Source organism: Anoplophora glabripennis, unplaced genomic scaffold, assembly GCF_000390285.2.
Source record: "Anoplophora glabripennis isolate ALB-LARVAE unplaced genomic scaffold, Agla_2.0 scaffold77, whole genome shotgun sequence".
Taxonomy (NCBI): Eukaryota; Metazoa; Arthropoda; class Insecta; order Coleoptera; family Cerambycidae; genus Anoplophora; species Anoplophora glabripennis.
The window spans coordinates 89,337-105,693 of NW_019416717.1; the positions used below are offsets into that span (position 1 = coordinate 89,337).

Here is a 16,357-nt window from a genome sequence, read left to right on the forward strand (position 1 = left end):
TCATTCGTTATTTAATTTATTAATACTAAGGAAGTGAAAACTTACATTTGCTGAGGAATAATAACTTGTACATACTCCTTTATCTGAAGTTATTTTTATTTCACAATCGTATTTAATGTTTCAAGTCCTATATACACAAACGATTGGAAAAGTATTGTATAAAATATTATAATACCTAATAGCATCAACATAAAAATAAATCTGAAAATCACTTTGGAATAAATAATCGAAATATCCAAATTTATTAAGAATAATTATAACAGTAAATTTTGATGTAAGGAATATACTCTTTTAGAGTGACGTCACATATTTAGGTCAACAAATTGTCATAGTTGAAATTGTACAGACCGAATCTGACCCTTGTGTACTATTTACATACATATTACAAAAATGAATAACTTCAAATTAATTCATTTTTACAAGGATTTAGAAATTTAACATTTGCCGTGTTATTCCTAATGCTCATGCTCGGAAAGAGTAGCCTCATACGCAGGTGAGCTGTTGTTGATATTTTATCGCTGTCATCATTAGCGTATCTTCTCTTGTTTTGTTTAGTCTTGGCATTTTCTAGTTCTCTCTAAGGGCCAAATTCAGAGACTTCCCTAAATCTATACTAACCTTTCACTCATCTCAAACTTATGCTTCACTCAACTTAGGGTGCCCTCATATCATTCTCAATTCTGGTATTCAGAAATGTGTATAAATGAGTCACTAACTTGAGTGTGCATTAAACCACAAATTACTAGATAAGGAAACAGTTGGCTCCTCAAATATTACCAAAAATATGTCATTAGTGGAAACCTAATGTCACAGTATTTCTTTATTTTGAATTTGAATAACTGACGTTGAAAATATATACATAATAAGTTACATTTAAATAATAAATAATGAATATCAAAAGGTCTAATTATTTATCCAGGTAAAAACGATCCTCATATATTCCAAGTAATAATTAGTTAGTAGTTAGTAATATTTAGTTCATTTTCCCTACTATATACTTCATATAGATTAGAATGAGTGACAAGCAATCATTTATGAAGTATGTAACAGAAATAATTTAAAAAAAAATAATTATAATTTATATAGCGTTCACGTATAGAATATCCTTTATTGAATACCTGGACTTAATTATTTGTAAAATATACTGCTAGAATATTATGAAACCACAAAATTAATAAATTAGGAATATATAAGCACACGTCAGACACCACTAATATGTCACTAACCTAGCACTCAATTGTGAGGGCAATTTGAGTACGATTTAAGTGACTCATTGAATTAGAATTGTTTATGAATACGATTAGGGTGAGTTTAGTATGAGATAAGTGTGAGCGGAACTTTAGTGAGATCTATGAATTTGGGCCTAAGTATCGTTATTGTATTTCTTGGTGTTGTACTGTCAGTGTGTTTATCGAGTGTTTTTTCTTCAAGTGGTTTATTACAGATGCACTCTTAACCATAACCAAACTTTCCTTGAATGATATCCTGTTGCGAGGCTACTTCTAGACTAAGTATATAATTTAGGGCTACTTCGCTTACATGAAATTATCTTTAATGCGCACGCTCAGTAGTATTGATATAATTTTAATTTATTAATTAATATAAAAGTCAATATTGTTCTATAAATTTAAATATATAAATTCTATAATTCTATTAGTTTGTCACTTGGGGATTGAAACTTCTTAAATATTCATGACTTATGTCCAAAGTACATAAGGTCGAAAATCGATCTAGTAAAAATATTTAGAAATTCTTCATGATAATAGTTGTATTCTTTTTACTAAATAATTTTCTTACTTGTGAGACTAAGATTAATTTAGCTAAGACGAAGTGAAGTAAAAAAGACTCTAAAAAGAATACATTTATAGATTCATGGTTTCAGATTAGTAAGCATTTTAAAAAGCTAGCTTAGTTGGGGAAAGAGGGGTTTCTAAAATTCTTAGTTATTCTCAGTTTTAAGCAAGCTTATCAATGTAAAAAGAACAAGTACTTTTATAAGATAAAGTAAGTATCTGTAGTCTCTGTTAAAATTGGTTAAAAGAATACAGCTAATGTGCACCATGGATTATTGGGTTGCCTATTATTTGGTGTATGTGACGTCTCTACTAAATAGGTCTATTATAATAGATCAAGAAATTTTTCGGTTGGCTGCTTATCAACCACAATAGAAGTAACTGAAAACCGGAACAAATAAAAATGTTATGAAAAAAACTGTCACAACAGTTAAGACGTCAGTATAATAGCTTTTTGATCGTATAATTGATTGATAGGGTAATTAATTTCAAACTGAAAAAATGTATTTTCCTCAACCTCAACAGACTTGTAAATTTTCTGATAAATTTTTATTCAGAAGTATTTCTAGTCTAAATACACATGAAAAGAAGCACGTTAAAACAATTCTAATACAGAACAATCTAGATAAAAGAAATAAGTTCAGGTTATTTTTAGATTTTTTTGATTTTGATCCAAGTGTAGCACCATTCATACGCTCAAGTTAAAAATAATGATGTGTCCCTTCCCGTGACCACATGAAAATATAGATACGAGAAAAACGTGTGATTCATTTATCGAATCCGAAAGTTATTTTTAAGAGATATTCTCTATTTATCTACTCACAACTGCGTCAAAATATTTCGTAAAGGCGGCTGGTACATAAAATACAAATATTACGTGCTGTGGATTGAATCACCGGATATATATTTAAAAAATGCACGTTTAGATTTAAAATTAAAGTTTTTTTCTGGAAGGTATAAACCATTCACGATGCTTTGGAAACGAAACAAAAGTGTGTTAAAAATAATTATTGGTTCGCAAGTATATTTCATGTTTTTCAGAATATTTTGTTTATTATACTCATATTTTCTTGATAATTGTATGGAATTTTGTTTTTTATTTTTGTCCAGAAAATTTGTCAAGTATTGTTTAAAAATAGTTGTTTGCGATTTTGACGCAATCCTTATTATGTAAGTGCACGTGGCGAAGCAGTGCCTAACTTTTGTAAAAATAAAATGATATTTGAGAATTTTTGTGTCATACCTACTTTTTGAATTACAGACTTTTCAGATAGGAACTAGCCGATCATTGTTTTTTAACACATGGATGTTGTGTTAAGTTTTACATAGAGCGCTAGTAGGTAGCTTATACGCAGATTAAATTTTGGTGTATTTTTAAACGCCAAAAACTAAAAAAATCCGGAATCCGGCTCATGAAACCTATCAGGTAGGAATTCGAGTTTGTATAAACACAAAAACAAATGAAAAGTGAATAAAATAAACAGAAGATAGCTGTTGACAGGTATTCAAAGACTTTTATTGCCCTTGTAAACGGTTATACCTACTCGTTAGATATGACATTATCATCAATTTTATTGCAATTTTCAACGCTGAAGCAAATGTTATTGATTCTATTTACCATTACGCCTACAATACTCATTTATCTCTACTAATAAGGCTGAAGTGTGATGTAACCAAGATTGTGCATTGATTAAATATATTTTTATATTTAGATTGTGTACGAACACTGGCTAATCATTATTTTATAAGAATACCTAGGTAACTGGAATAACTAAATTTTCAAGTTTGAACGTTCACTGTAAATTCAAAATCTTTGGTTCTAAAAATCTCCGAATTTACAACTGTTTTGTATTGTATTTGTAAATTTGTTAACTATCGCCTGAATTTAATTTTAATAAAAAAAACTTTAAGATTTTCTGTTAATGGTTGGGACACAATTTTGGAAACTACGTTGTTACCAAGTTTTTTTAAAATAAACTACAGTGGAGTTCGCCTTATAACAACATCCCAAGGGACAGGGAAATCTTGTTGCACTAAACCGATGCTGCAATACGCAAAGTGAAAATTAATCTAAACTCAGCAAAAAAATTAAAGGAACAGACAAATTTCCAATTTTTTTAGTGATTTTTAAAAGGCTGTAACTATTATAAAAAAAGAAGCGTCTTGAAGCTTGAAAATTCTAATTTTGAGATGAACATTTTTTTTGAGCATCACTCTCGGCACAATCAAAAGAAATAATGCAAGGAAAAATTTTTGCAATTTTTGGGCTCAGAGAAATGCCAGCCTGATTCATCATCTTCAATTTGAGTTTTTTACTTTCTGTACGATTATTTCTCATTGATATATCGGCAATTGAGTGAAAAGTCACCTTTTTTTTTGATCATCGATATCTCATGAATAATGATTGTACAGCGAGCGGAAGATGGATTTTGAAAACCTGAATCAATCCTCTTCAAGGCCCTTTTGGTATGTTTGGGAATTTTTTTTATTACATACTCGGTGAAAAGGTGCAAAAAATCGCTTTTTCTGCTGTTTTGGAAAATCAACGACTGCTTTGCAAATATTGCGAAAAGTACCAATGTTTGTAGGTTTTTTTAGCTCAATACTTGCTTAAAAGGCCTGTAAATTTTGAAATCGATCGATGGAACCGCTTTTCTTTCCTGAATTGTCAGTTTTATAAAAAATTGATTAAAGAAAAAATGATTATGAAACAATTTTTTTTGTTATTTTCCCACAATTTCGCCTTAAATAAATACTCATTAAATATCGAAAAACAAATAATAATTTTGAAAAAAAAATTTTTTTCAAAACTAAATTTCAAAATATTTTTTTCTCGACAATTGAAATATAACTGTAAAAAAGAGAAGATTGTTTACATTTTTAAAATTTTTATTCTAAATGTAACAAATTAAGTATCAAATCGTAACGTTTTGGCATTACAAAAATATACTAACAATATTAGTTTTGAAATAACATCAATTTTTCTGGCGATACGCTGACATTAATCAACTTAGAACACTTGTTTCACCTGGCAAATATCTAAACTGTTTCAAGTGTACCATAAAAATTTATTTGATTTTATTCATATAAAAAATCATCGAAAAAAGCTATAAGATCTCAGCATGAATCTAGAACAAAACGGAAAGTGGGTATAATTAACAGGGAAACTTGGCAGGCAAGATTTTTTTCTTTCCAAAGGCATCATAGATAAATATGGACGACTGGTCACTGTCATACGAGATTAACTGTTTAGTAACATCTGCTAAAATCATCCTTGCCTACTATGATGAATAACAAACTAAATATCGAATATTATGCTTTATCAAATATATTGAATGAAAGATATTTTCTAAATTTATATTCGAACTGAAAACTTTCACAAAGTAAGGTCGTCTGAGTTATAGCGTTTTGACCGGTATCTTCAAAATTAAGAACTTTAAATCAGATTAACGTTGGCAATTCTATACATAACGCTTTATTGTGTTACTAAGTTGGCAGTGTCAAGAATGGCCAATAGCAGTAGTTAGTCGCCTACACTATACTGGATTTAACCCCATCGATCTTATAGTACTAGAAGATCGATGTTTAACCCAATTTGTAATATATGCCTCTGTCTCTTTCTAACAAGGTACAAATTATGTTACTGTCAGGCACACCTCGTGTCGTGAGTATCTCCTGCTTCAAAGTTTTCAATCGTCTCTTGAGAGAAAGTAATCATTACATAGTTAAACAGCATTAAATAGTTATTAAACTTCTTTGATGTAAAGATTAATGGACCAAAACCGAGATAATTTAATTACCAGTTCTGCATGTCTTACAGAGGAAATTATTTAATTTATGTACATGTACTTATTTACAGTAATTTATTATTAATATTTTTAAATGTTGTGGTTATTACATAAGATGTTTGTCCCGACCAACAACTAGAAAATTTAGAAAACTGTTAATGATTATGAGCAATAACTGCACTCACTACTTTTAAAATATTAAAAAATAATATGGGTGCTATATAAGCATAAGTACTACCAGTGGCGCACCCAGGCAGACTAGTGTATGGATGCTGTCTATTTGCTTTTGTGTAATAGATTTTCCACAAGGGAGCAGCACCATAAAATTACTGAGTATCGTCTTGTGTTTTGAAAATCGATCGTTTAGGTTCAATAGAAAAGAATCTATCCATGGCAAAAATATTGATATCTGGTAATATTTAATGCAGCTTTAAGTGGCAAAGTTATCCCGGTGCATTTGTTTCGCTGCTAGTCTTGGTATTTTGATAATATCAAAATATTTCGATTTTCCGTTTAGCCTCGTCAAAAATTCTCGTCCTCGTACGGATGAGATGACTTCTTCAACATTACTTATTGCAAATGCGAGATCGAGATGTTTAGTTTGTAGAATTTTGCTGAGGGGAAGACTGAATCGTAAAAGTTTTTCTGAACATAAAAGAGAAATAATAAAATTTGATTGGCTCAGCGCACCGATCAGAATACATGCCCCTGAGCTGGAATCTTTGTCCTTCCATGGGGATATTTCTTGTAATGAAATCAAAACTGGATTTAGTAGTTGGACCATAATCATGAATATGTTAATCAGCCGGTCTGGGGGGGTGGGCACGTGCCCCGGTGCCCCCCCCCCCCCTTGGTTGCGCCAGTGAGTACTACCTTCTTCAACAAATAATCTCATCCTTGTCGACAAGAAATGAATTTACGGATACTTATAGATATCTTAAAAAGTGACAGGGTTATCTTAAAAACGAAATAAAAACATTTTTTTGAAGGTAACCTTTCAACTTTTTTTGTAAAATATTAGCTCAAACAGGTCAATATTTGAATTCAATCGCGTTTCTCGTTAGGTTTATAGACACAAATATTGGTTCGATTTAAGTCAATACATCTGTCTGGTAGCTAACAAAAACATTCTATCGAAATCTTTATCTTTGGAAGTAGCAAGCAATTAATCTCATATATCAATGTCAGTCCCTTTTCTTACCGTACGAGAAAAATACTAAAGCAAAATTAGCATCAAAGATCCATTACTCTAGAAGTAACTTTTATTAAAATCAAATGTCATTTCATTTATAAATAGACCTGGTATTTACGTCTTGCATTACAGTGACTGTAATAGTTCTGATGTTATGTAGGACAATTAGGTGCCTCCAGATATTTTACAGAAATAACCATGGGAAGCATTTCTCACTTAGCAGGTTAGGAACTTTACTATACGGGGTGTTCCACTAAGGTCGGCGAAGTACGATATTACCTAAGCATGCAGTGAAGGTTAGAGTAGTTTCAATATCTCATGAACCGCGAAAGGCGTGGCGTATCCGCATAATTCTTCTAATAAGCACGTTGTGAAAACATTGACTCAGAATTAGACCACATGCCTCATTACAACCAGAAAAGAACTAAGGCTCTCGGGCATCAATCAAGTCAACTGGCGAACGTTCATTATATATTTTTATTGCTTAAATTAAAATAATAAAGAATAGGGCATTTTATTATGATATTTGTAATCGAATCAAAGGCTTGTTTCCGCTACGAGAGCTCGAGATATACTGTGAATAATAGATGTAATGTTTTAGGACGTAGAATAAATTAGGCGACGGTCAGAATTATGTTTCTGCGCATATGAAGGTCAAAGATCATAAAATTTTGAAACAACTCTAAATTCTTGCATTGAAAATAATGGTATAACATATTTACTTTTGTTAAAATTTAATTGTTCTTTCATAATATCAATATCAATGTTTGTTATTGTTTTTATTATGTTCAAGATTGACTCGCTCATTTGGGTGGGATAAATAGCGCCAACAATAAACAGCACTTTCGTTAGAAATTTCAAACTTATACTATAGTCATCAATTTTTTGTGCTGAATTCATTTATGTAAAGAAAACTATAGCATTGCATTTAAAATTTTTGAGAAAAATCCATAAAACGGCATTCTCTTGAAATAACGGCATGTATAGGTTTCCATATTGAGGCAAATGACATTACGCATTCACCACGAAATAAAACATGAAAGTCCTTTCCAGCGAGGTATAACACTATGGGTTTTTGATGAGCCAATCCTTAAAAAAATGCATTTTTCTGATCAGACATTAGGGGCTTCCCCCAACCTTTCTGTCGAGAGGTAGTCGAAAGTTATGCGCAATGAATCCGGCTAGCCATATTTGTACTATTTAATATACCTGAATAGGAAACATTTCCGAGAAAAATTCAACTCTATGTTTTGGTATGTAGATTGCGCCACCTAGCGGCCGAGCTACGAACTTGAAAACTATTTACAGCGATTTATCTTGGTCGATTTATTAATCAATTTTTTTTTTCCCGAAGCTCTAGGACCCATACTTTATCTAATACCGTACCTCGTCGACCATAGTCTGACACCCTGTATAAACTTTCCAGTATTATGCCCAGATTACTAACTCAGTTTTTGTTCTTTTTGCGGTTTTAGAGAGAATGATATGTTTAAAGTTAATTTTCAAGATTTATTAAAGAGTAATTTTATAGAAAGATAAGAATTATTTTCTGCTCTCCAGAATACAGGGTGTTTTCTACGTTCGTGTCATAGCTTTTGGGGCATGTTCCTTAGATCATTTTAACTGAAAACTATGAACTATTGATCTAAAACCACTGATTTCCGAGATGCAGAAAATTAAAATGAAAAAAATCACATTTTCTGGAATATACTTAAGATATTATATTTAAATTGAGCAAACTTGAGCTACAACTCTACTTCACCATAAAACGTAGTTTTACGAACTCATTTTCGAAAGAAAAGGGTGATGTTTTAAATGTCACATTATTTTACGTCCGCAAATACTTCACAAACTCAATGACTTCACATTTGCTATATCGAAAAATCAATCAGCGACTGTGAAGTAAAAGTGGATGTGAAATAATTGAGCCTGTAAGGCAAAGAAAACTTGCAGTTTTATAGCACAGCCTCACCAATTTATTATACAGATGTTATGCAATAATACAGATTGCCTATGATTTATTCCCTTGGTTCTTAGCAGTAGACTCATTCATAAAAATGCAACATTTCGGTACATACATAACTATTATTAACTCGTATTATTTGCATAGACTTTTATTCTACGCATATTTAAAATAAAGATCTTAAAATGTGAATTTTAATTCCTTATTTGTGAGGTAATTTTTTATTCTAAGATCGCAACTTGGTAACTATAATAGTTTTTGAGCGATCCATGCGTTAATTTTTCGGTATTTTCAATCATTAAAAGGATATGGATGGGTTCAAGTTAGGTTAGAAGTTAGAAATTTTAGGAAAATGTGATTTTCTCAAAAATGATAGTAGATATCGAAATGATTATTTTTTAAAATTCCCTACTTGTGAAGTGCACTTTTTTAGTTAACAAATGTAATGGTTTTTAAGTAATTTTGCCAAAACTAAAATGTCAAAATTGCACTAACTGCTGCACTGTCCATAACTTTTTTATTTTTTGATCTGGAAAGATGCCGTTTGGTTTGCTAAAGTCTTCGATGAAATGCTAGAGGGGACTAGGAATTAGTTATTCGATATTTTCACTATTAAAATTTTTTTTGTTAACACATTGTATAAGTAAAGTAGATAAGATGACTTACATGTCATGAAAATATACCTACCTTATTTCAATAAAGGAGAAATATGTAAATCAATTTTTTTAGCCTTATTAGTACAGTTTGGTTAGGATTTTATATTTCATTGTCTTATAGAATTATTACAGTAACCGGATTCATCTGGGACAGAAACTGTGGTACTTTATGGCTTGTTGTTCGCATAATGCAAAAAAACAAGGAAAATAATGGGAATGATTAAGTACGTTTTGGATCGAATTAAGGGAAGAAATACCAGCCCCAACTTTCCTGTGATAAAACTTTCTATGCGGAAAGCTCAAAGAAATTAAGCCATAAAAGCATGAAAACAACTTAAGGGAATCGTTTGAAGTTTTATGAATGGATCTGGATAAAAGCCTCCATGTCAACTTCTCATTGTCCCTTATACCCGGTTAGATATGGGGCATAAAGGGGTTGTAAAACAGAGTAGTTTTACGACAATTTGTAAGAGAGCGGATAAAATTGATGGTGCTGAAAGAATGCATTGTTATCGGCAATTTTAGCGGTTGATGTGATACATAGTCTTAAATACATAAATCACAGCTTCGAATCTATCTGTCGAAAGGAGTAAAGGACTTGATTATATTTATATGGTTGAGTAAATATAAAATATAGATGGCGTTACTTTGGTTGCTCGACATTGAAAGTAGTTTTATCAACTTATTTATTGTACTTACTAACCTTCAGGGCTACTTCTAGTTCTTCCTCCCTCATATTGTTAGGCACGTGGCCCGGTGTAGCCCCTAGAAAGGGCTCCCGAGCTCATCGCTCGTTTGCCACTATCGGAACCCTGAAATAAAGAAAAAAAATGAACAATTATAGAAAAAATAACTGCTAATAATGGGGTCATTCGGTACATTTTCAAAAACGTTCAACTGACTGACAACACATGCAAGCATGCGGCAGCGGTTTCCCATGCGGTGACGTCACACCCGCCGATTCAGCGGATACTCAGAGCGACAGTTTGTGATTTTTTTTGGATGACTTGTAGGCGATATAAAATTCTAGTTTTTTTGCAATATCTTTCCGTTAAGCAAATAAAAAAATTGCTGAATGAGCCCATTCACAGTAAGAGACACAAGTGCCACCTATATAATGTGTCGGTCCTACATTTAAAACCGTTTTTATGCATAAAACAAATTGCTTAGAGTTTTGTAAAGTAAAAATCAAAGTTCATAAAATTCTCAACAAATTTCTAGTTCTATTTTACTTCGTTGTGGATGATCTATAGCGTTTGGATGGGGTCCTGCACTCTTGTAAGCTTTTTTACTATTGATTTTTCGAGAAAACGTTATTCTCGATAAATAGTTTGGCTTATCTTGGGAAGCCATGGACAGTAATCAAATATATAATAGAAACATACAGGCCGTCCAAAAAATTTCAAAACGTGAAATAATTAATAATTAATATTAAATTTAATATAAAAGTTTACTTATTTTTTACAATTTCTGTCTGCTTTAAGTAAGAGTTAAATATCTCGTCTTTTTATTTGAGTTCTCGAACAACTTTGTTAAATACAGTTTTTAACAAAACCAAAAAAAGCTTTGCTTAGGGAAAATTTCACATTTTGAAATTTTTTGGACGCCCTGTTTCGCAATATAAGCAAAACTTTTTATCAAGGATAACTTTTTCTCGAAAAATCAACAATCAAAAAGTTTACAAGAGTGCGGTACCTCTTCCGGGGACACCAAGATGAACTCTCTTGTCCAAAAAATATAATCGGAAATGCTACATGTTGAACAAACGGCACTTATGCCGCGGACACCCTGTATACATTTCATTTCCATCTGTATCAAATCAGCAAGCTGATATAACAGCTGAATAGTTACGTGTATCAGTCTTTAGACCGAAAAAACAATTTTGGAAGCGAGCCAGCAACTGTCAGCCAGATCCTGCAGCCAGATAAGGTACCGTTAATGCATTTTTAAGTGCAGTACATTAAGTATGTGGGACATATTTTTCCGCAATAAAAAAAAATGAAATTAAGCATGCATATGTATGTTCGAATATCGCTTAGCCGGTTCTCACTCATTAATTCTACAAGAGGATCACTTTATGTACCGTTAAATGTATGTGTTTCGTATGTACGCCTCGAGTCCTTGCGAAATTATTGGTGAAGTAGTGTCACCTTCTTTTTATGATAATTGAGCGTAATCCAAAATGAAATAATAAATATTATCCTCGTTTAGGCAGCTGGCAAGGGAAGAACGGAATTGTCATTGTCACGAAACTTGACAGTTAATTATATTGTTTTTTTAGCAGGAAAGTAATGAGTAAAGCGCCACAGTACCTATTAACGTGATGAATGTCACGAATATAGGAACTAAAAAAGTTGTCAAAACAAACAAGTAATTAACGAAAATAGTTTGTTTTTTAAGAAAATATGTTCTAGTATCGTTTAGAGTTGTTATTTTTTCTATTACATAGACTAGACAGCGATGATGGATATCTGAATATTAGAATTATTTATTAGGTTTTTGTTACTTTGTTATTTTAAAATTTTAAGTATGTTTGGAGAGCAAAATACCCCCATAGATATATTTTCGTACAGAGAGATCGATATCTTGAAAAATTAATATGAATGAAGATAATTAAATTCTGTTATTTCTACTAACAAAAAAATTTTAGTACACAGGATGTTCCGAATTTTAATTACAAAAATTCAGGAATCCACGGAACAATTAAAAATAATGACATGCAGTTTGATAAATAACATTGTTTCCAAAATTCCATCGTTTTTGGGATGCTGTGTATACACCTATTGCAATTTTCTAAAAAAGGTTTTAAATAGAATTTTGACGAAAATATCCAAACGGTGCGAAATATTTTTATGAAATTTGGGTTTTTAAGGATACCAAATACGCTGGTCTAATTATTTTTTATATATTTCATAGAGGGCGCTAGTTATGCTACATTCGTACTACATTTTAAGTTCTAATTTTTTTGAGGTTAGGTTTTTTACCATTCGAGTTTCAATTTCAAATGTACAATTTTATTTTCTAAAAATCTTGTTAGAACTTCCTAATGTGGACGGTTTTCGAGAAAAAAGGCTTTTAATTGAACTCCTACAATATTACGGTGTAGAAAATAAGTGACTTATTCAAAACTGTCAAAACTTATTGATTGATGTCCCATAGACAACGCATACATTCTTAGTAATATTTTAAACTTTATATCAAACTTTTAGTGGCAGTAATTAGTCATTACTAACTACAGTCACTAACAATCACTAAAATACTAGAAACAACACTTTGTGAGATTTCTTTTTGTATTTTCCTAATGTTTTTTTTTTGTAATTCTTGAAATGCAAATATTATTTTAAATGAAAACGATCTCTTGACTTTTTAGTTTAGCAAAGCTTTATCGATTTGGTACAAATAATCAACAATTTGTAGTTCATACTTTTAGATAAATTTAAAAGTATACAGAGTATTAGGCAAAAACGTATAAAAAAAATAAGGAGCATTTTCCTTCTCCAAATCTAACAATTTTTTCTGATTTCAGCCTTTACGACCTGGTTTCATAGAAATGGGGTGTTAAAATTTTCAAAAAATAGATATGCATTTAAAAATGAATAGAGATACACAATCACTTAAATAAATTCTACTGCATTTTGTATCATAATGACAAAATATAAGAAAGAACAGAGCAATTTCTCCATTAATTCGAAAGATATCGACATATACTTGTAATATTTTTCTTTAAACTTTATCATCCTATAAAACAAAAAATGGTAAGATTTCGAGAACAAATTTATATATCAAAGAGCATCATTTTTTCCTTCCTTCATTGATGCCTGTGTCATGGTTAAAATTTGGGATATCCGGCATATTCACATCGCTGATACTATACAGGGTGGTCACTTTTAAGGTGTACACCATTAGTATCCCCTAAACTAGAAGATTTACAGGGTTGGTTAAATTACAAAGAAGTAACATATTTTCATGCTATTTCCGATTATGAAAAGAAATTGGAGATAAGTTGCACCGTTTCTGAAATAAACCGAAAAAAAAACTTGCCCTTTCCTCTTTCTTCCACATCTGTTCTATTACTGAAAGTAGAGTAATGAGAACAAGACCATATGCTCCATCTGAGGGTTATAACATTTTTCTGACCTCCCAAATCTTTATGTTTTCATAACCAATTTTTGATTTTCTTTTGGACGCCATATTGGATTTTTGCACCACTAGATGAAGCATTAAATTTTGAGTTCAACGATGTATAATACTTAAGTGAAGAGATTTTATTATTATTTATTTTATTTAATCGTAGTTGCCATGAAAAAAGCAAATGAAAATTTTGACATGTTTACTCACCGATTTTCGTTACCATATTGTCAATAGTCAAAAAAATAAGGAAGAAGGAAGAAAAGCCAAGTTTTCAGTTTTTTTTTGGAGATAGAAGTGTTTATTGAAACTTTTTTCTTCAGAAAATGTAATTAAGTTTAACGTTTTACTTAGTCGAATGTATGGCACGTGTTTTTATGGCAGTCATTAGCATTGTGTATTGTCAGCATAGAGCTGCACACGGCTTGACCACAGACTTAGCCTATTTCTTCTACTACAGCGCATATTGCCGCTTACCAGATAATATCGATTACTAATGTTTATTTATTTGACTGTTATGTCGCCACAAAATTTCCGATGTCTAATTATACATAAATCACTCTGTAAAAATATTTATCAATTGTTACATAAATTTTATTCAGTCCGCAAAAAAATAACTTTAGAATGTTAATTTTGAAGAAAACGCCCCTTACTTCTTTCGTACATCAAGGCCGAGAATTTTATCAAACTGATTTTCAACTGCTAATCTGGAAAATAATTGAAAATACATATAAGAAAAAATCTTATAAAACCACTGAAAATTAGTGCATTTTCAGAAATGAATTACCTAATTTGATTACCTTGCATCTAGCTCGTGTATTATTCTCTTTTTTCTGTAACCTGCCATTTTCTGTGAGAAAAAAATTCAGGTAGAAATAGATATGATCTCTCTTCCAATTACTTCTGGACATAAACTCATGTAAAAACATTTCTCGCGTCTATGCTGAAATAAATCCGGCTATAAACAATTCAAATGCATCTTCTCGGGCCGACTAATAAAACGCCACATATTTTAATTATCCCGGCTCGCAGAACGGGGCTATTAAGATTAAAATAACAATATATTCAGTCTTGCAAGAGATCATTATTAAAAGTAATGGGGCGCGTTTGGCAACCTACATTAAAACTAATATGTGTAATAAAAATAAATTCTGGTACGACACAGCAGATGGACGACCTACATTACTCTCTACATATATTTAAGAGCGTGTAAGTGACAATTATAAATTAGTATTTGTTTCCAATATTTCTGCACTATATTAACTTTAGATGTGTGGCAGTTACTGCTTCCGATATGTACACATACATTAGTTTTTTCTTGTATGATAAATGAGTACAAGATCGCAATATTACGGGATAAAACTAATATATCGCTATTTTAAATATTTTGAAGTGTACATGTTCCGATATATGAGGTGTCTGACATTCATATTTCATCTGCTTTTTAGTGTTACTCTTTGAACGATTTAGCCAACACAATGTTTTAATTTTTGTTTGTGACTGAAAACACTTTGAAGTAAAAATGTTTGTGAAATAACCGACGTTTAATCTTTGCAAAGCTGTACACGAGAATAGGTATCTTTCTGAAACATTTGAAAAATATCAGTTTTGATAAACAAATAACCGAACTTTCACTAATGGAGATATTTAGTGTGGTTGGCAGTATTGCGTTGCGCTGCGCAATGAAACGATTTTGCAAAATTTCGGGTTTTTCCGAATATCTCCGGAACTACCCGGAATTTTAAAACTTTCTAAACGGCATATCGTTAGGTATAAAAAAACACAACTTTTTTCTAATTTGAGCCACCCCGTATCTCTTACCGTTTCCTAAATCCTAATGCTATCCCATCATTATCTTGGACACACTGTATATGTATACATATATTATATATCTGCGCCTTCTGCTTATTTTATAACTGACGCGAAAATTGTTCCCAGTCGTATGCATGGGAGTCGGTAGTAATTGATAGATGATGTTTGTAGACCTTACTTCAACTTTACACGCGAGAAGAATGTAACCTAACAAGCTGCGTCTAGGTACCTTCTACCTTCTCTGTAAAACTAATGTAATATGTTCTTTTATAAGTAGTATGAAGTTCTTGAACCATGTCAGATATTTACCGAACGGTACCTTCTCTAGATGTTTGATAATTTAGTATATACGACCACCCAAGAGTGAAAACATAAATATATGATACTTTATAAAATATACTACTGCGATATGTGAATTAGAACAGACTGTTGCATGACTTGTAACAGTGGAATGTTTCGATTGACATCAGTAAAAGTTAAAATTATCAGTAAGCTAGTGCTTAAATTATGTCTGGACATTTTTTCAAGGTCATGAATATTTTGAAAATTATCGTCGAAGAAAAAATGTAAAGAAAGTCATGCCAGCCAAGCTGATTTGGACATATTTGGTAACAAAAGTTTCGTTTGAACAGTGCCTATTTTAAACCTAGTCGAAATTTTACATAAACACAAATTATCAGATAATAACCTAATGAGTAATGATTTAAAAATGTAGCAAAAACAGTTCTGTAAAATAAGAGATCTGTTTTAATACAATAGCAATTTCAAATAGTATCAATGTAGTCTTAAAGCATAAAGTTGCAATTTTAATGTAACATGCTTTAGCAGAAGATAAATAGGATTAACACTTTGAATATAAGTAGGTTGTAGTTGTATGAAAGTAAATGTTAACCTACATATTTAGAATATTAGATTCAATAAACCGGAATATAGGACAAGAGCTATTTTCAAACTGCAAATTGGCTGTGCACGCAAAAATTTAAATTTACATGTTACACACTTAAATATTTCTAGGTCAGACAAAA

General features: G+C 31.3%; 1 protein-coding gene across 1 annotated transcript in view; it reads right to left on the reverse strand.

Moving 5' to 3' along the window:
- The window catches only part of LOC111691270, a 68,013-nt gene that overhangs the window by 775 nt on the left and 50,881 nt on the right, over positions 1-16,357 (reverse strand). Inside the window, exon 2 of the mRNA XM_018716473.2 lies at positions 10,096-10,204. Within this exon, the coding sequence (XP_018571989.1) occupies positions 10,133-10,204 (72 nt within the window). The 3' untranslated portion in view covers positions 10,096-10,132. The remainder of the gene's footprint in view (positions 1-10,095; positions 10,205-16,357) is intronic.